The sequence below is a fragment of the Notechis scutatus genome, chromosome 1 (genome assembly GCF_049901735.1).
Source record: "Notechis scutatus isolate UNSWTSFEM ecotype Mainland chromosome 1, rNotScu1.2, whole genome shotgun sequence".
Taxonomy (NCBI): Eukaryota; Metazoa; Chordata; class Lepidosauria; order Squamata; family Elapidae; genus Notechis; species Notechis scutatus.
This window is the reverse complement of record NC_142009.1, coordinates 56,116,558-56,137,547: the sequence shown is the minus strand read 5'-3', so window position 1 is coordinate 56,137,547 and position 20,990 is coordinate 56,116,558. Positions and strand designations below refer to the sequence as shown.

Below are 20,990 nucleotides of genomic sequence, written 5' to 3'. Positions count from 1 at the left end.
CAACAGTTTCTGATTTGATTTATACATTTTTGGGAGATCCATAAAATTAAATGCCATATGGAGATCATTCCATGTCAAATGGAAGTTTTTTCTAAGCAAAGCTGATCAAAGCTGAAAAGGGTTTCTAATATCTCTTTTCTTTCCCTGAAATAGGAAGGTGGAATAGTTTCTAACAGAAGAATCAGAAAGACATATTGTGGAGCAAGCTCCCATTACTTAGATTCTGTAAACAAAAGTATATGTCACACTAGCCTAAGCATATTTGACCTGAAGTGAATCATACAGATAGGATTTTAAGATTTATGTGTTTAATTTCTGGCTTTTAAATTAATAATAATTCAAATGTGAAAAATACCTCTTGTTGAGGTAATTGTAGAGTTCCAGCTGCAGACTGAACAGGGGAATACCTGGAAACATATTTATCTATTTCTGAGACTTACACCTTGCTTTTTGTGTAGGAGCTCATTCATGGTTTGAAACATAACACTTCATCCTCCTGTTTTGCCCCAGAATGAGAACCCAGTGAATTGGGTTGGGCTAAGGATGGGTAACTGGCCTCCTCAGTGTTTAGTTTTATTCAAACATATTTGGAGTCTCCTTCAGCCCCCAGGTATTTGACTGGTTTAAACAGAGTTGACATATTCTTAAAGGGCCACTTTCCCTTTTAAATATGTAACAGTATGACTATACCTCTCTCATAATAATTAAAATTAGTCTGAAAAGTTAAGATAAAACTAAAGGGAAGCCTTAGGCTCTTAACAGATTTACAGATATATAATCACTATACCTGAAAAATATCCGTGATCTCACATGGGTCACAGTTTTTCACTTGCTCTCTGAAGGCCTTTGGAAGGGAAATCCAGTCTGCAGAGCAATAACCCCAGCATCTCATCTTGTTCCTGAAAAAGCTGGAGCATTTCAGAGGTTTTAAATAGCTGAAGCAAGTTATACATAGTAAGGAGGAACAAGGAGTGGAAAAAAAATGGACGGTGTATCTTTAACCCACAAAGGGTGGAGCAGATTTTGTTCTGAGCTCGCTAACAATGGAAACTTTTTTTTTTAATGTTTCTCTCCATCAGTCCTGCCAAGCAATAGGAAAAAAAGAAAAAAGAAAGAAAAGAAACTTGTTCCGCTGAGTTCAACCCCAGACAGGCTCACAACTTCCTTCCTGCTTTCCGACCCCCTCCCCTCCCTACTCTCGCTCCCGCACATTCAACACACTGAAGAAACAGCCAATGACAAGGGTGATGTTGGAAAAGACGAGTAACGATCACGGCGGCTGAACAGTTGAAAAATAATAGCAGTAATAATAAAGTTACAGATCCAGCCGACAATAGAATTTGCTCGCTTTTTTCAGTTACGCGCCTCAGGCGGGGACAAGAGAGACGTCTAAACATCTTGACCAAGAGGAAGGTATTATTATTTCTAGAGCAATTTTCAAGTCTGTGCGTCTTCATGGCTAGAGTTTTTCCCGAGGCAATTGGATAGTCAAAGGTGCCAATCTCTCCTGGACAGGTATGATCAACCTCTCCGATTTCACTCTCTTAAACTTTGCTCATTTCTCCGTGCATCCTAATCCTTGCGTATTTCTCTTTCTTTCCTGAGCTCCAACTCTTGCTTCAAAGCGATCGCCTTTTCTGGAGACGGGGTCGGAGGGAAAAACCAAACAAAACCCCGATTTAGGCTGGGATCAGTAGCGGGCGAGAAATCAGGTTTTACGGGCATGGATCAGTAGCGAAAAACGAGCTTCAAACCGCTCCTACTTCTGAAAAGTGCCAAACTCAAATGGGCAGTGAGCTTTCGTTATTGAGGACTATCAGAAACCGCTTTGTTTGTCGGGGGCGCCTCTGGCAAGTTGTCTTTTTCGGATAAGTTCCACCGGTGCCGGAGTTTAGAATACACACAGAGAGAGAGAGAGAGAGAAACTATCCTGGAAACAAAATATATTCAGCTGTCTTCCGTAGAAAGAGAAGGACTCTTGTTGCAGAGAACAGCGAAAGGAGCCCTGATCTTCGGGTCTCCATAGAGATTGCCATCATTTGTTTCCTCCATATAATATGAGGGCAAGACACGCATCACAGGGTTCAGCTTGCACACAAATACACATAGCCGCGTCCAGCAAGTTTACAAATTATTTATCTCACGCCGTTGCCTTCCCGCTTTGAATACTGGACACATGATTTTTACAAACTTAGTGTAATTTTAAGAATCATTCAGGGACAGAGGCCCAGAATTTGCCCAGTATGGTTGAACATGACTGCTACTTCTTCCAGTAGATAAGCCACTGCCCAAATAGAGAGCTACCAGACTTCCTATTTACTAGATCCACAAACAAATTACTTTGTGCACTATTATCTGCACAGAAATGGCAACTGTTGGAATTGTGAGAAAGTGTTATTTAAAACATGAATAAAAGATAAAGACTCCCAAGATAATGAACCTTTTTCAGAAATTCAAGAAAACGTTTTAAAAATTGATTAGAGTAAAGTTGAAGAAATATGCATGAAACTATAAATATAACTGTGCTTGCTATACAATGGTAAAACATTGTCTGGACGCATATAATTATTAATATTCCAAGAAGCAATATCATGGAAACCTGTTGAAACAAGCATAGTTTTGGTTCAAAGAAAACTTTACAAACTCAGATGTAGCTGCACAAGATTACTCAATAGGATCAAATCACTGAATTAAAGTGGCAAAATAATCCAGCTGATCGCTAAAAGAAAGGGGCTACTTTTTTTAGTTCATTCCCAATTAGCGTACTATATAAAAGACCTGGACAAGCCACACCTAGCATTAGAAATATTAAGAGTAACCCTAGCAATGCTATGCCAATGCTATAGATTCTGTAATATTTCTAATTCTGTAATGTTTCTAAGATTTAGTATAATCTTAGCATTAAAAAAAACTTATATGGTTGATAGTAAATGATATAATATATTGTTACTAGAGATGGATTAAAAAAAATCAAGGAAAGAATATCACATTTATTGTGGCCTACATCCACTGATAAGAAGCCAAATTCAAGAAAATACTGGAGTCCAATTATTTTGATCTTTAAGAGTTGTTAATTATAGCAATGAAGTTATTGTAAGCTGCTGCCTAGAGTCACTCAGGATAGGGAGACAGGAAGCATATAAATTAAACCAACAAACAGATAAATAAATGGAGTAAGGCAATTTCAGTCAGGACCATAGGGCAGGATGAGATGCTATTAAACCCGTTTGCTTTTCCTGTTTAAATTGAATACTATATTAGTTTCTTCATGAAGATACTGATTGGGAATTGAAAAAAACCAATATAAACTGGAAATGTTAAATACTGTTCTAGCACCTTTACCTTATTTAGAATAATCTTCCACTATGGCCAGCATAACAGACATTAAGATTTAAAAATAAAAACTTAAAAAGTACACATTTCCATATCAACCTTGACCACCAAAGGTAGAGAACATGATTTTTCATGTTTCTGATAAAAATGCATTCTGACCCACGTATTTATCAAATGTCCTTCCAAATGTCTATGGAGATTCTCAGTCATTCAGGTCATGGTTATCCCAAAGATGCATTTTCAAGAGGTGACTGGACTTTCTTTAAAGACATTTTGCTTCTCACCCAAGAAGCTTATTCAGCTTTGACTGGATGGTGGGGAATGGAAGAATTTATGTTCCTTGCAGACAGCTGGACAGAATGAAAATGACCAGCTGTCTGCAAGGAATATAAATCCTCCCATTCCTCACTATCCCCATCATCCCCACCAGTCATAGTTGAAGAAGCTTCTTAGATGAGAAGTGAAATGTCTTCAAAGAAAAACAAGGAAGTCCACTCACCTCTTGAAAAAGCACCTTTGGGAGTCCTCTTTCAAGTACTACAGGGCTCTTGGTTGAAAAACTCAGTGTGGATTAGAAGATAAAGTAATAACGATAGTATATTTTACACATTATGTTGTTTTATTTAATCAAACATGATCTCCCAAAGTTATCAGGTTCCTTACTCTCATTATGGTTTATTCTTGCCAGAATGTTTGCTGTGCACATTATATAATTCTACTTCAGTTTCAACAGCATAGAAACTTAAATATTCAAAGCAGGGTAAATAATTAGGCAAACCTATTAGGAAGTAAAAAAAATCTACACTTTATTCTTGTATGCAGGTAGATGGATAAATTCCAAAGATTCATACAGAAGACTAGAACATGGAATGACAGATAAACAATTACATTTGCCACAGCATGAAGGGCATTAAGTTCCATCAGAATCAAAATGCTTACTATATAACTGATACCGTGTTTCTCCAACAATACGGCCTCCACCAATAGAAAGCCCCAGCATGATTTATTGGCATAAAATCAAATTAAGCCCCTCCCCCAAATTAAGGCCCATATTAAACATGCAAAATGGGGGGAGTGGCGGGGGGCTTGCCGTTAGGAAGTACTTTGTTGCATGCCCGGATATGGTGCTGCCTGCGTTGGTGGAGCACTTCATATCGGAGACCTTCCGCCACCGTTAATTTCCCTTCTCCCTTGCTGCCGTAGCGTTACAGCAACGCCCGCGGCGTTTGGCGCAGCCACGTGCAGCCAGTCAGGGCTCCTCCCTGCAACTGGAGCCCTGAGGAGACACTTGGCTTTAGGCGCTCCTGTGGCCGCCTTCCCTTTGCCTTCGATGGTAAAGTGAATTATTTTAAAAACCTCCGCTCATCCTATCAGGGCCGTGCGAGCTGGGCAGAGCCGGGAAAGCAAGCCGGGGTGTTTCCTGGTTCTGCCCAGCCCGTACGGCTCTGCGCGCCCTGGCGGGATGAGCGGAGGTTTTAAAATAATTCACTTTACCTTCGAAGGCAAAGGAAGGCGGCCACAGAGCGCCTGAAGCCAAGTATACCAACAACAAAAGGCAAATCCTCAAGGTGGGCTGGAGGGAGGTGGCTACGTGCCCCCGGGCTGCTTCAATGCAAGGTCCTGACTTGCAGCATCCTGCCGTTGCCGCCGCGTCCTTTCGCCGCCGCCTCCCTCTCCGACTGCAAAACTCGTGTGCTTCGCCAAACGCTCCGAGCGAGGCGAGCTCTTTCATACATAGAGAGGGAAAGACGCCGACGTGCTCTGAGAGGCTGGTTCTTTTCTCTAGCCGAGGCTGACATCTGACTGAATCTCTATCCCGCTCCTTTATCCTCACGACGGGGTCGGCAGTGACGCTCTCTGGTGCGGCCACCTCAGCTTGCCAGCCTTGCCCGCTATGAGATGATACTGTGACAGCCGCTGCTGCCGCCTCCCTTCTCTTTCCTCGCCTCTCCTCCCTTCGCCGGCAGGAGTGTGCGCGCCTGCTGCCACTGCCGCCGCTCCTGAGGCCATCTGGGGTGGGCAGGTGGGAAAGCAAGCAAGGTGGCTGCGCTGTCTTCTTTTCCCTCAGCGAAGCGCCGCCGCTTGCCGCCGCCACCGCCACCTGCGATGGGCGAGGAGGCGGCGGAGGCACCCGAAATGTCACCAAGGCAACGAGTGCCTCCCCGCCGGGCCCTCCGCTCATCCCGCCAGGGCCGTGGCAGAGCCGTGCGGACTGGGCAGAACCAGGAAACACCCGCGGCTTGCCTGCCACGGCCCTGGAGGCACTTCCTGTCAGCCTCGGCTAGAGAAAAGAGCCAGCCTCCCGGAGCACGCCGGCGTCTTTCCCTCTCTCTCTATGTATGAAAGAGCTCGCCTCGCTCGGAGCGTTGGCGAAGCACACACGAGTTTTGCAGTCGGAGAGGGAGGCGGCGGCGAAAGGACGCGGCGGCAACGGCAGGATGCTGCAAGTCAGGACCTTGCATTGAAGCAGCCCGGGGGCACGTAGCCACCTCCCTCCAGCCCACCTTGAGGATTTGCCTTTTGTTGTTGGTATACTTGGCTTCAGGCGCTCCTGTGGCCGCTTCCTTTGCCTTCGAAGGTAAAGTGAATTATTTTAAAAACCTCCGCTCATCCCGCCAGGGCCGCGGCAGAGCCGCACGGGCTGGGCAGAACCAGGAAACACCCCGGCTTGCTTTACGGCTCTGCTCCGCTCGCACGGCTCCGGCGCGCCCTGATGGGATGAGCGGAGGTTTTTAAAATAATTCACTTTACCTTCAAGGCAAAGGGAAGGCGGCCACAGGAGCGCCTGAAGCCAAGTGTCTCCTCAGGGCTCCAGTTGCAGGGAGGAGCCCTGACTGGCTGCACGTGGCTGCGCCTAAACGCCGCGGCGTTGCTGTAACACTACGGCAGCAAGGGAGAAGGGAAATTAACGGTGGCGGAAGGTCTCCCGAACATCCAAGCTGTCGCCGCCCGCCCACCCGAGGATGCAAGGGGGGAAATTAGTCACCCCGAAAAGACGGCCTACCGGTTTTCGGGGTCAAAAAATAAGGCCCGGCCTTATTATGTGAGAAACACGGTACAAAAATAAGAGGTGCAGTTTCATTTGGAGAAGCAGTACTACACAGATGCATATTATGCGTAAGGTTATAAATATGTCTATACTACCGTATTACAATACACAAATAGCATAGCACACATATAAATACACCCTTAAATATGTAATATTAATAAAACTATATATCCTTACAGCAGGAAATAATTATATATTGTGTTGTCTCAGATTTTAGAAATAAATCCCACTCAGTTCAGTAGAATTTATTCTAATACAGGTAGTTGTTGACTTGCAAATAATTGAGCATGGAATCACTATTGTAAATCATGCCAGTCATTACATGAGTCATCATGTGACCATGCCTGATTTTACAACCTTTTTTGCAGTAGTCGTTAAGTGAACTTAACACAAATTCTGTAGTTGTTAAGCGAAAGCTAGTCATTAGGAAATCCTTTGTCTGCAATGGATGTTTTTTTTTTTGCTGGAAACAAAGTAAACACCTATTTCAGGCGATCATGTGACTTCAGTACACTTCAGATGGCCATAAATGCAGGCCAGGTGCTGGGGGTCCAAAATACAATCACGTGACCCTGGAGGGAGCCCAACTGTGCCAGGTTGTAAGTACTCTAACTTTGATAGTAAATCAAAGGCTACCTGTATAATCCCAACTTCAGTAAAGAGACAATTTATTGACAGTTTCAAAAATCAATTAACCCAACAAGACAGTAATGTGTCTTCTGACTTTCAAGTTCATTCCAATTTCTATCACACTCCATCAGTATGGCTACCAGGAATGATGGGAGATGGTGCAATAATAGCAAGAAGGCTACACATTTTGTAGCTTCCCATTAGGCAATACTGTATAATGAATAAAAATGAGCACAGGTACAGTTTAAAGTGGTATAATAAGAAATTAAGTAAAAGAGCAAAGTGTTGCTGCACAATACTGTTCCACCACAGAAAAAATTAATTCAGAGGAAAAGCTACAGCTCTGCTTCCTTTAGCCTTGTGGTGGCTTCTGACTGTATGTTTCAAATATTTATGAATACTATTGTTTTAATTATGTTATTTTAATTTTAGTTTCCTCAAATTCAATTTCTAGAGCATATAATGATGAGCCTTCCAGCATTCCTTCTCATAACTTCCCAGGCCAGCATTTAAGGCCTTCCACCATTCCTTTCTGTAGTTACTTTTGTTTTAAAAAGAAAAAAAATCTGTGTAGTGAGTTTTGGTTTTCCTAAGTCCCATGATTTCTCCCTCCCTGCTCCCAGGAGAAAACCCACATTTAGTCCTGACTTGCTCCTTTATTTTCATGGAACATCTTCTGATACTTGGCTACTTTCTTCCTATCTGTTGTTTTCTTTCTGACATGGCCAGAATGTGGGTGATTGGTAACACTAGCTACTAATTTACGATAATATAGCATCTCAAGCTTTTCCATTTCTTGACCATTTCAGTGTCTTCTTGGGGCTTTGCCTGAGAAGCAGAACTTGTAGCTTTAGCAGTACTTTTATCCTTTTATGAAACAAATCTGAATTTAAGGCCAACTTAAAGAGACCAAGAAGACCAATCTTCTTGCCATTAAGCTTTTTTTAATGATAGGGAATATTGATTGTGAGATCGAATTTGGGTCAGTCACCGGGACCAGAGATTTACTCTTCCAAACTTTGGGACTCATGCTGGAGCCCATCTTCAGGGAGTTATAGGAACCCAGGGCTTGGCAGCACAAAGAAACGACAGCCAATCGCCAGCCATTAACATACCAATCAGCCAATAGGAAGGCAGCACATAAACATGACTCACAGAACAGCCCAAAATATTCCAGTAAAGAGAAATTCCCTGAAGATGGGCTCCACGTTGAATCCAAAAGCTTGGAACAGTAAATCTCAGGTTGACTCACCCAAGTTTAATTTCGCATCACTACCCTGGAACATGTATATTTGCTTTTAATATTGATTGTGATTGCTTTGCTGAGATTTATTTATTTTTTGCACACATTTAGAGGCATCCTTCTAATTCACCTATCACTTTTGCTATTTGCTTATTTAATCAACTGGAAAATTAAGCCTTGGCTTCTAATTTATGTTGCTATAGCCTTCACAGGCCTGTTCTCTCTCTCTTTTCTTCCTCCTGTCATTCATTTAACTATGGAAAACGTTAACAAGCTTATTTACCTCTATATGGATGTAAAACAGCTTACTTCAAGGTTGATAAGGTTCTCGTTTTGTGGCCAAGGGTTGCATTTAGCACTCTGGGAAAAGTTTAGAATATTTCACCAAAGCGGGTGGGGTCACGCTTCCAAAACGTGATGTTTTTCTCAACGTTAAAGCGACGAGAAACTGCACTGTCACGTTTTAGCAGGCATGATCAAAGGGGTCTGTCTGCTTCCTAAAGCAAGGGTCTCCAACCTTGGCAACTTTAAGCCTGGCGAACTTCAACTCCCAGAATGTCCCAGCCAGCAGCCGCTTAAAGTTGCCAAGGTTGGAGAGCCCTGGGTCCTTGGGGCAATCCGGGGATCATAGAGTTTCGATCCTTGCTGTACTACTCACATAAAGGATCCTTCTTTATTATCCGCGCATTCTGGGACTGAAACTTGGCACTGAAGTTAGAATCTGGATTGTGTAAAGATTCAGGTTAATATGCTATTGCTTTGATCAACGTAATGAACTTTTTAAAAGAGGCGGAGCTGGACTCTGCTGAACCTTTGCGGCTAAAGTCACGTCTTTCTCGCAGCCGGGCTCCCGAGGCGAGAGCTTTGCAGCCATTGGCCGAACTCTTGTCTCCCGCAGCCAATTGGCAGGGCCGGTTCGAGCTGTCTCTGTTTTCGCGCGCTCACTGTCGCGACTCTCTCCCCTCCCCTCTTCTCTTCTCTTTCCATCCAGTTCGCGTGTTTATGGAGCTGTGGACCGGGGTCCGCTCATCGCCCCTACGCGTCTCCCGTTCCCTGGGCAATGCTGCAGCCGCTGCCGCCGCCGCCTCCCCCTCCTAAGAGGACGTGGGCTGTTCGGCAGAAACTGACCTGGGTGAAGGAGGAGGAGGAGGAGGAAGCGGAGCCTGTCCCCCGGCGGCCGGACCCATTACTATGGCCGTGTTTTGCTATGCGCTCAACAGCCTAGTGATCATGAAGAAGAGCGGCGAGGAAGAGGAGAAGAGCCGAGGCTGCAGAGGAGGCAGGAGCAAGACCCCGCCTGCCACGCGCAGACACGGGCCACCTGGAGTCGTCCGGGGAAGCGAGAGGCATAGCAGCTATTGCCCTTTGCCTCTGGGCGGCAGCGGCAGTTCCAGCGGCTCCCCCACTGCATTCCTCTTCCCTCCAGCCGAGCCGCCGCGGGCCACGGAGGTGGCTCCCGTTCTCAGGTCCCCTCGAGAGCTCGGCAGCCCTCTCTGGACGAGCCCCCAGAGCCTCTCTCCTTCGCCCGGCTGGAAAGAGGCTTGCGGGACGTCGCGGGTCCTCCAGCGGGAGCTGCAGAATGTGCAGGTGGTTGAGAAAGTGGGGCTGTTCGAGGCGCACATCCAGGCGCACAGTTCGGGGGGCGCCGCTTTCCCCCTAAAGAGTCCCCGCCTGCCCAGGAGAAAGTCGCCTCCTTCCCCAAGCCGACCTCGCCCCTTGCAGCTGGTGGAGGATACCCCGTCGAGGCAACGAGAGATTGAGGAGGGAATCAAGGAACTCGATAAACTCTGGTTCCGACTGGAAACCACAGGGAAGGCGTTAGAGAAGGAGGCAGAGAAGGGTTCTGGGGACACCTATCCATTACAGGTGGCGGGCAAGGGAATAAAGGAAGGTGCGTCTCCCTTTACTGAGAAAGAAAACGGACTCTTCCGAGAGCAGGGCCCAAGGCACTGGGCCAAAGAGACCTTTGGAGCACAAGATTTGGAAGAGGTGGAGAGCAGGAGCCAAACTGGGATGTGGAGGTCAGATCCAATGGATAAAGGATGTGCATTGTTGAAAGGGCCCAATTCTAACCAGATGGGGAGGGTGAATGGGATTTCCAGGGCACAGGAGTCCAGGCAGACGGAAAGGGGACAGTGGCCTATTGGGAGGCAGGGCTTTGAGGTGAGAGGTGAGCCTCTGGAAGAAAAAGACTCCAAAGAGGTGGAGAGCAGGAGAAGCTATGAGGAAACTCGGGGCTCTGATGAAATGAGCATCATGATGCAGCCAGATGAAGGCGAGGCACAACTTTTGGAGGGGTCAAGCAAGGTGAGCAGTTGCTGTGAGAATCAAAGCTTCATAGAACTTGAGCTCTGGAGGAGGGACTTTTCTGGAGGGCAGGGCTCAGGAGCAATAGAGATGCCCCTTGGAGAGCTGCTCCCTCCAGGAGACCCGCCTTGTCTTGCCAGAACTGACAGCAAGGAAGGTAGCAGCAGCCTGTTCGCTTTGACATTCTCTGGGAAGCAGTCTTGGACTGAGATTATGGCTGAAGCCCATGCTGTTGGGCTGCAGGAACAGCAGCTTCCGTCAGGGACCTCTGCAGCTTTACCACAACCGAGGCCTTCCCTAGTGGAAGTGGGGAGCTGCTGTGGAGGTGCAACCATTCCTGCTGTTATTGTGACAGACCTGGATGCTCAGGAGGAAGATAAAACAGGAGCAGCTCCCCCAAAGGACCTGCCAATCAGGAAGCTGTCTTCTTCCTCAGCTTCTTCCACTGGCTTTTCCTCATCCTGGGAAGAGTCTGAAGAAGATATCTCCAGTGATCCTGAGCGATCCTTGGACCAGAGTCCAGCCTTCCTGCAGACCCTGGATAAACCCAGAGTGGTAAGTTCTGAGTAAGCGATGTCTCAAATGATTAGGGGAGCCAGGTATCTTCTCAAGGTGATAACATTTCTTTGATCATCTTTAATGGAGATAGAGTACCTTTAACATTTATTTTTAAGGAATGGTCTTTTAAAAATGAGTTTCTGTGATATTAACTTTCCCTGCATTTTAGTTGTTCTGCTGATCTTACTTTATTAAAAAGGAAAAAGAGTCTGCAAACTGAGCCATAAAATTTGTATCTCAATTCCAGGTGACTTTAAGGGACCTTTCCATCAATTATGGAATCCAGAAACTGGCATGGAATTTATTGGTGGGGAGAATTACAGCATAATTAAATTATGGACAGAGTGGGATTTATTCCTAAATAAGTGTGTAATAGACCTAAACAGAATCATAAATTTCAAACGCACTCCAGAGATCATCAAGATTCACCCCCACCCATTGTAGAATCTCTTAAAGAAAATTAACTAAATTATTTAAATCACTAAAGTTAAAGAATTACTCATCTAAATCAAAATTCCTTGACATTCTTGACCTAATTCTTCCAAACAAGCATGCATGCTAACTGGTCTAACAGAGCATAGAACTATGCAAGCAAAAATATCATTTAAAAAATTCACATGTACTGCAGAAGTCCATTTGGACATTAGATACCTACTTCCATTGTCATTATCTGTACATAAGTCGGATGGCTTATTTGAAGACTAAGATTGCAATGTAGATTTCCATTTGAAGAACAAATTAGGAATAGGGAAAAGAGTGATTTAAACCTACTGTCAGTATACAATAGTGGCTTTGTATTAATCTCATTACAATGCTGAAAAGACAGATGAGATGGTGCAATATTGCTTGCAATGAGTGTGATGGTTTTGAAACTCATGTAGGCCTATAATTGTTGTAGGTTCAGCTTTTTATAATCAAATACCACATGGGTTGAAAAAAAAATGAGGACAGATAATCATATTGAATTAGCAATTTGAATTTTAAGGCCTTGCTTGGAGCAGAGAGTTTCAGCTGTTAACATTTACCCCAAATGAATGGGAAGAATGACTTATTCGTCACTTTTTTAAAAGTTGCCAATTTGCCACACAATTTTATTTCATAATTGAGAAATGTATCAGCTGTTATTAATTGGGGGTGTTTCATGCTGTAACTCTGAAATAAAAAGTCAGAACAAGTGTCAGGCATTATCCAGTTCTTTTAGCTGTGGCTTTTTATGAATGGTTATAAGTAGCATATAACTTGGACATCTTGTGATGTAAGTCATCTAATAAGTAGAGGAAATGATGATGATGTTAACTTTTTTCATTCTGAAATATGTATATATATCTAAAGCAACATCAATATACAGTAGTTAGCTAACATCCAGTGTTTTGCGGTATGGGACAAAGAAATACGTATAGTCCAATATTCAGTGTCACAAAGTAAAATATATATGTACAGGGAAACTTAAGTCTTCAAAGCTATCTGAGCCTGCTACACATGCGCATTGTATGATTGTGTGTAACCTAATTTCAATCTTTGTGTATTTTATGTCATTGCAGGTTTTTTTTTTTTCAAATGAGGGGGGGCAGCCTGTCAAGCCTGAAATTGACATATGTGTAGCCATTTTAGTTAGGTTTAGTATATATTCTTTTTCTTACTTTCTCTTTGGTGGTCATGGGGGAAGGGTTTCGGGTTTGCCACATATATACCAATTCATCTGAAACTCATCACGTTGGAGAAAGCTATGTTGTAGTTTGTTTCTAGTGTGTGTTGATAGGCAAATCATACTAATTTAGCTAACACGCCCATTAAGATAATAAATCTTATGTATGTTCTCCCTTATTGGCAATCTTTATTTGAACAGACAGTCCGTAATTCCTTATTAAGCTATTTTGTGTACTATTGGTGTGTTTTAAATTTATTTTACAGTACTGAATGTTAACATTTAACTCTGATTTATTCCCTTGCTTTTCTAGTCATAATCAAACATTCTTATGTGCAGAAAATATGCTCTAATATCCTCAACCTGCTTCCTGATTTCTGGTTTGTACCAGGAGCATATAGTATATAAATAAAATAGACAGGTTTTCAAAATACACATTGTCAAAATTCAACTTCTGAAACAGCTTCCTGGATTTCTGATTTGAGCATAACTCAGTACATCAGATTTTCACTTTAATATATTTCCAATTCCTACTACAAATAAACCAAAATATTGTCTCTGTGCTCACAATTAATGGATACACAGTTAATGGATTACACATTATACTTAACCATAATACCCCTCATTTATCATACTAAATACATGATCTTGTGACTTAATTTGTGTGAACTACAAAGATAGGCATTATTGTCAAGGTAGAAGCTGCTTTTCTTAGGCATATAATTCCCTAGTTTATACCATTAAATTTATATTCCAGATACTTTACTAAGAGCATGATCAGATGAGGATATATTTAATATTTTTAAGATCCCACAGACTTCTTATTTCTGTTGTGAAGGTACTGTAATCCATCATTTGGTGTTTTGGGGAAATTGCATAATATATATCTGAGACAACATGTTAACAAAATATAGTTACCTCACAGCTTCAGGAAATTCCTGTTGCAAGCATACGAACATACTGTGAAAGCATGTGAGATTTCCCCAAATATATATCAGAAATTTGCTAATATCATTTTTTATCTGGTCAGATATTAGCCTGTCAATATGTGGTAGAATATACCACATTTGAGATTTGCCACTTTTTTGCAGCTTATAGAATGAAATCAAAGTAGAAGATTTTTTTTTTTAATTTCAGAGGGAAGAATCTAGTCATTATTTTATGGGTAAGAGAAAAAAGCTAAGAAAATTAGACAATTGGACATTTTAAAATAGAAATACAGGGGGGATATTGGATTACATACTCCTTGATACCTCTATTTCTTAGGGCAGAGCATCACCCACTTATTACAAGAGTTAATGGCTGGGTTCACACTTCTAACTAAGCCATAACTAATTTACACGGTTTCTTGGTTTTAGTTTAGAGTGCTTTGTAAATCTAGCATTTAAAGTTTGCTATAAACTATGATTTATGGTTCAGTACATATTCAGTATATATTGAAAGATTATCCACTTGTGATTGATTCTGTAAACCATGGTTAACCATTTAACCATGGTTAAATCATAACACAACATAATATTTGAAATCTGGTGAGAGGAAAATAGATTATTAAGATTGCTCTGAGAAAGAAGCTTTCTAATGGGCTTGTTAGATTAGAATCCAACCTGACAATCTACGATATCATGAATAGTGTAAGAATTTCTTTTTTATACAGTGATTGTAGCAAGGGATATTGTTCAAAATTTAATCTCCAAAAGGTACTATGGAGCTGAAGAAGTGCAGCTAGTTAAGCAGACAAATATTGTACTTGTGCTCCTTTACAGCTTGAAGCACGTTTTAGAGATTGAATCCATGTGCTCTGCAATAGTATTAAACAAGATTTTCCTAAAGTGGAAAAAGTTCTGGTTATGCTGAGATTATAATTTCTACAGTTCCTATACAGAATAGCTAACAGGTAGCTGAGAATTCTGAATATTGCCATTCGAACACACCTGGAAAGTGCCAGACTGAAGAAAGCTTAAAGTTACGGGGAAGTTAAACTTGCAATCTAATCCATTCAACTAATCCCATCCAGTCTTTTTATATGGCTAAGCATAATATCTGAGACATAGTTTTGATGATATTTTGATGATAGTTTGATATACATTCCCCAAATCTTGCTGACTAGCTATATTCTGCAGCTATATTTTAATGCTTGAAAAATCAGGAATGTTTCCAAGCAAACCAATCTTATGTATGAAAACACAAAGTATAAAAGGGACTGAAAATTGTTCCGATTTTACATCAGTATTCTGCCCCCTTTGCCGATTCAGTATAAAGAATCTTTAATATATTCATCAGTATTTTCATGATTAAGAAGCTACCTGATTAATTATCTTCTAGAAATAATTTCACGCATCCAGATCCTGAGAACAATTTATACATTATAGTCTATATAGAAATATAGTGATCTCCCAATTGGACTATTGCAACACACTCTACGTGATGGTGCAGAGTATAGCAGCACAAGCCATATTGGGTGCCCAAAGAAGGGCACATATCACACTTTTCAAATTGCACTGGATACTAGTTTGTTTCCAGATCCAGTTCAAGGTGTTGGTCATCACCTATAAAGCCCTACATGGGACAGGAAAGCCCCCAATCTCTTGGCCTTCTGCAAAGGGTCTAAACTTGGGTCTGCAGTCTTACATAGGGGGCAAATTTTAACCCTAATTCCATTTTTAATTTTAATGTTAATTTTATACTTTTTTATTTATCGGTTATATTATATTTCACATTGCCCAGAGTTTCTCTTTGAGGGATCTAGGCAGTTTAGAAATATGAAATAAAAATAAATGCATAAACAAATATAAACTAACCAAACAATATATTTTTAAAATTTCTACTTTATTGTTTCCAATTAGCTTTTTTAAAACTAATGTGTCCAAATATAACCTTTGCTTTGTAATTTTCCCCTATAATCAGCACATGTACTAAAACTTTTATTCAATGTAGGAATGAAATATTTGTCTTTTTGTTACTCAACTGAACGTCCTAATAAGGACATAGAATAAATGATGACTTAAAGTAGGATACACCTTATTGAAATACTCATAACTGAAGGCTCTCGTGATCATCCTTTTCTTAATCAACACCGAATGATGAGGAAATCTTTCAGAAACATCTGCTTGTCTATTGTAACTCATTTTTTTTGTGGGTAAGTTTCTGCATTGATGTCTCAACACAATATTACTTCAATATGTTTTTCAATCCATATTTCCTTTTTAAACAAGAAAGTTTTAGATTAAAATTAATATATTTTTATTCTGAAAAAGGAAGACACTCTGAAGCAAGTCCCATCTTACTGTTTTAGTACTGTACCAAAATATACTAAATCACTATATTTAAAAAGGTTCTGCTTAAATTGCATACAATACCATATAAATATACTATGTAATTAGTCCTTGTCTAGATAAGAACATCAAGCAACACTATATTCTATGCCAGTAGTATCTGCAGAGCATTTCAGTTTTTTTCAAAAAGGCTTCTGTTACTTTCTAATGTCCTGTAATAGGTTAATGTCCTGTAACTCAGTGGTTCTGGTTCACATATCACACTAAGGAATAATAATGCTTGTGGTTTTAATTTAATATATTATGTGAATCAGATGTGGTTTAAGATTAAATATGTTGTACATATTCAGCTTTTTGATGAAGCAAATCATAGCTTATTGCTTATTGCAAATTATTATCAGCATATACTTGGAAAGGAGTCAGTTGTAATTTTAACATCATAATTTTGCGATGTATTTTGGGTGAAATTGCAAGACTTTTCATCATTTGACTTAGTGTTGCCTTGAGCCAATGAAGTCATTCTTTTGAAGTATGTCACATGCTATTTTTCTCTATTCTAGAATCTAGATCACATTCTGTTTTGCACTGAATATTCTACTTCAGTTAGACAAACTGCCAGCACAGATGTCATTTTGATTCTGTACCTATGAGAGAATCATTTTCAATTCATTCTCATAGACTCACAATTTGTTTTTTCAAAGAAAAAGAATTCAGATTAAAAACAGATTTTGCACAAAAAATCTAATGGATTAGTATAAAAATATTTCAGATATCCATTTGTAAACACAGATATAAAAGAAATGATATAAAGTCAATATATCATAACAACTAATGTATAAATATGGAAAAACCAGAATGTTTACTGAAAAATAGATAAATAGATTAATTTTCACAAGTACCACAGAATGGGATTATTAAAAATTCATAATAAATAAGGGAATAGGCATCATATCTATCGTATACTACATTATGCTCTTGGAAGTTCCATAATTTCAGTGCCGTGAGAATTAAGGTTTATTGGCTGAAGCTGTTGATAATAGGCTCTAGAAAAGACCAAAATCCATTTAACAAAGATATTTTATAGAATTACATATCACAAGATATGGTAATGTAAAAAGTTTTAGAAGATTGTGAGCAAGGAAAACAAACATGTCAATAGCTATTTAATATAATAGACAAGAATGGAATATCATATGTTTAAAAGCAGTAAATGTATAAATATAGGATGTCTGGAATAATTAGATGGTTGTCATCATTATGCTTTGCAGAAATATCTTACTGGCTAGTTTTCAAGTTATATTTCTGAACTATATGAATGAATGTTGTGATCTATCACGCTGGTTTTAAGTTCTTACCCCACACAGCATGGAATTCATGGAATGTAACATTACTCTGAAATTTTCAGTTTTCACTTGTTTTTAACAAATCACGTGTAGTTTCACTTAACTAAAGCTGTTACTAAAGTATAGAACTCTGATGAAAAGACATGATATGACTTAAATACCTTCAGCTTTCTGGGCAGTGTTGGCTCCTAACAATCCACAATGTGCACCTGTGTTGTTTATTCTTAGTGTGATGTGTGTCTTTTCTCATTTTGGATATGAAGCAATTAATAAAACTTTCAATTTGCTTTGAATTTATGACCATAAATGTATGTTTTTAAAACCTACTCAGTTTTAAGTTCTATTGCAGTCACTCCATTTTTTTTCTTAGTCCTCTTCAGTTGAGAAAAAACATTCATGATTGATCTGAGTCCAGAACTTTCCTAATGATGAGATAAACAATGTCATGTATTTCATACTTCATTCTGTTTTAATTCTATAATCCTTTGTTATAGAAAATGATTGTAGGATACAAGAATCATTAGTCCCTGAAGATGTAATTGTAATGTTGGTCCAGGCTTGTTCTAAAATATTTTTGAGAGGAAGCTTCTCGTACTGTAAATTCAAGGCCCCAAACAAAGCATGCAAGAACTTACTATCAAGAAATATTTATCATAATGGTACATGTCCAATGGTTTTTAAAAAATACAGATTCCTGTTTCAAAACTTCTATCTATAATAGAACATGTGTTTTAGGTTAAGCATTACAATTGTTTTAGGTTAAAACATTACAAACAATATGTTTGTCTTTGAAGGAAGATCCATATATAGCAACATTTCAACAACAGCTTCAGAATTTGCAAGGTTTCCCCAGAGACAGTTAAGAATGTTAACTTTCAGTTCAATTACGTATGTGATTTTGAGAGTACGCTTTTGTAAAAACAATGAAAAAAGCCTCTTATGAAATAAGAATATACATTTGTGTTATATAAAGCCTATGATAACCCCAGTTGGGAAAATTAATGATATTGATGGCATATTTTGCTTTTAGTTGTTCTCTCTTTTCACAATAGTGTATACACAGTTTTCCAGTTCTTGTGAGAATAATCTATTCTCTTTTTGGCAAAAAAAGCAAAAGTCCAGCACTTTTAAGGTACTTTTTTCTGATTTTAAATACAATATTTTCATAAGAACACTAAGGAGGATGCCTTTAGAATTAAAAAATGTGGTAAACATGCCTATTTTTGACTGGAAAGTCTATGCATAGTTGCTACCAAAATGTTGCTTTTGCTCAATATAGAAGGCTATTTTGCTTGCTGAGGTTAGTTAGGCCATGAAAGCAAATCTCTCATCTCCAAGCTGGTAACCTCTAGATATACTAAAATTTTAATTTCCAGATTATTTAATATCCAGATTATCAAACCAATATACCTCTTTATGAAGGAAGATTTCCCTAACTTTGAAACATTTAGAAGGTCTATCTTAATAACTGCTAATAGAATCCTAATATAAAAATTGTATTAGAGCAAAGTATCAGTGCCCTCCAAAATATTATGACAGCAGACGGATTTGTGGTAAACTATTTGCTACATAGTCACAACAGTTCATGAATGCTGTATTTGTAATAAAAAATATTTTGAAAAGTTTTACTGATCTATCACCTTTCAGATCTCTTGGACCCAGGGCTTGTTTAGTTTCTCCAACTGGCACAGTGTGATGGCTCCAGGTGGAATGTAAAGTAGAAAAAAGGGTTATATGTTACTATTTAATTGCCTCATATCCTAAGGTCAATTACTGAAAAACGTTTCTTAGTACTGAAATAGAACAATCACTTTTATTTCTGCTTCCCAGGACAAGCAAAGGACAAAGCATTCTAAAATTGTTGCCTACTTTGAACAAAAAACACTGTTAACATAAGCAAAAGATTGAGAAGTGTTGCAAGTGTTTGGTATTGAAATGAAAAGCTTATTCATTTCTTTGATTGGCAGTTAGTGAGAAATAATGTTGAAATGTGCTTACTGTAGTTTATAATGATATATTTTATTCAAGCAATATGCATAGCCCTTGGTTTTGTTTTTCCTGAGGAGTTCAAAAGCACTGAATTACAACAGCAATAACAAAAATGATTAATTTCCTACATAAAACCACTCTTATTTCTTCTCTAGGAACTTGGGAGTGGGAAAACAAATAAACATATTATTTGGCAATAGCTAGTTGTTGTGAAAGAAAAAAAAAGAAACTAGAATTAAATACAGTACATATATAAACAGCATGCTGTTCACTTTCAGAGTAAGCAACATTATATAAAGTGCAGAAAAGGAGTAAGAAGTAGTAAATGAAAGAAATTAAAGTCACAAAAATAAGTTAAGGAAACATATCTAAACATATCTAGTTTATATAAAACATCAAGTATGTCCATGAATTGCTTTCTAAATCACTTTTGTTCTTTAAATTTCTCAGGATTTTTTTGTGAACTTAATCCGCTACAGGCAACCATTACTGTTTGATTTGTCAGTATTCCCCAAACTTTTTATTTCTTTCATAAATTTTATTTGCTATTTCACCCTCATTCATTTTTTTCTATATGTCCAAACTATAAGTATGTCTTCCACACTGATCACCTGTCTTTGTATTCACTACACATTAGTTCAATATTCATTCATTCTTGATCTTGTACTTCTTAAGTATCCCATTTCTGTTACATTAAACTGATATTTATGTTTTCACCGACATACTCAATCTCTACTTCTACATACAGATAGTCTTCAACTTGCAAAGTTCACTTAGTGACCGTTTGAAGTTACAACAGCACTAATAAAAGTAACATGACCATTTTTCACATTTATGACCATTGCAGCATCCCTGTGGTCACGTGATTTACATTTGGATGCTTGACAACTGACTCACATTTATGACAGTTGCAGTGTCCCAGTGTCATACAATCCCCTTTTTGCAAACTTCTAACAAGCAATATCAATGGGAAAACCAGATTCATTTAACAAACGTGGCAAGAAAAGTAGTAAAATGAGGCAAATCCACTTAACAAATTTCTCACTTAGCAACATAAATTTTGGGCTCAATTGTGGTCGTATGTTGAGGGCTACCTGTAGTGAGTAGAAGCATGCACTTATACATAATCACTTTTACTTCTTTTACTGAACATTCCTTCCATGCTGCAGACCACAAGTAACCACTTATATCTGTTAGTATTTACACATCTTAACATTTCTGTTTTCTCACATTTAGTAAGCATTTTTACCCCCCCAAAATACAAATTCTTCTACTTGGTTTAGTTTTCACTATTTGTGTATCATTTTCAATAATTTCCAGGTCAAACTAAATTGCGTTGCTCCTTGGTAAATTAATTTTCAGATCCATATTCCATCTTGCAATGTATTAGGTATCTAATATTTGTTGCAGATAATTTGGGTTTTCAATCAGTAACAGGAAAATATTTGTATATAAAATTGTATATGTAGTCATATGCTTAAGTCATACACCTTTGGTATCACCACAAATATTGCTTATGTATTTAGCATTAAATACATTAAATAATCAAAACAGTTTCGTCTTATTCCCATTTTAATGTTGAAGTTTTTGCTGGAATACTAGTCAAAAAGATACAAAGTGA

General features: G+C 39.3%; 2 protein-coding genes across 3 annotated transcripts in view; one reads left to right on the top strand and one right to left on the bottom strand.

Moving 5' to 3' along the window:
* The window catches only part of PSEN2 (presenilin 2), a 48,439-nt gene extending 47,631 nt beyond the window's left edge, over positions 1-808 (bottom strand). Inside the window, exon 1 of the mRNA XM_087964839.1 lies at positions 788-808. The gene's annotated coding sequence lies outside the window, so the exon portion shown is untranslated. The remainder of the gene's footprint in view (positions 1-787) is intronic.
* Positions 809-1,194: 386 nt separating this feature from the next.
* ITPKB (inositol-trisphosphate 3-kinase B) overlaps positions 1,195-20,990 on the top strand; it is an 85,020-nt gene continuing 65,224 nt past the window's right edge. Inside the window, exons 1-2 of one of the 2 annotated variants that reach the window (XM_026681924.2) lie at positions 1,195-1,515; positions 9,247-11,117. In XM_026681924.2, coding sequence (XP_026537709.2) covers positions 9,447-11,117 — 1,671 coding nt within the window. In that variant the 5' untranslated portion in view covers positions 1,195-1,515; positions 9,247-9,446. The remainder of the gene's footprint in view (positions 1,516-9,246; positions 11,118-20,990) is intronic. The other variant, XM_026681933.2, reaches the window with a different exon arrangement.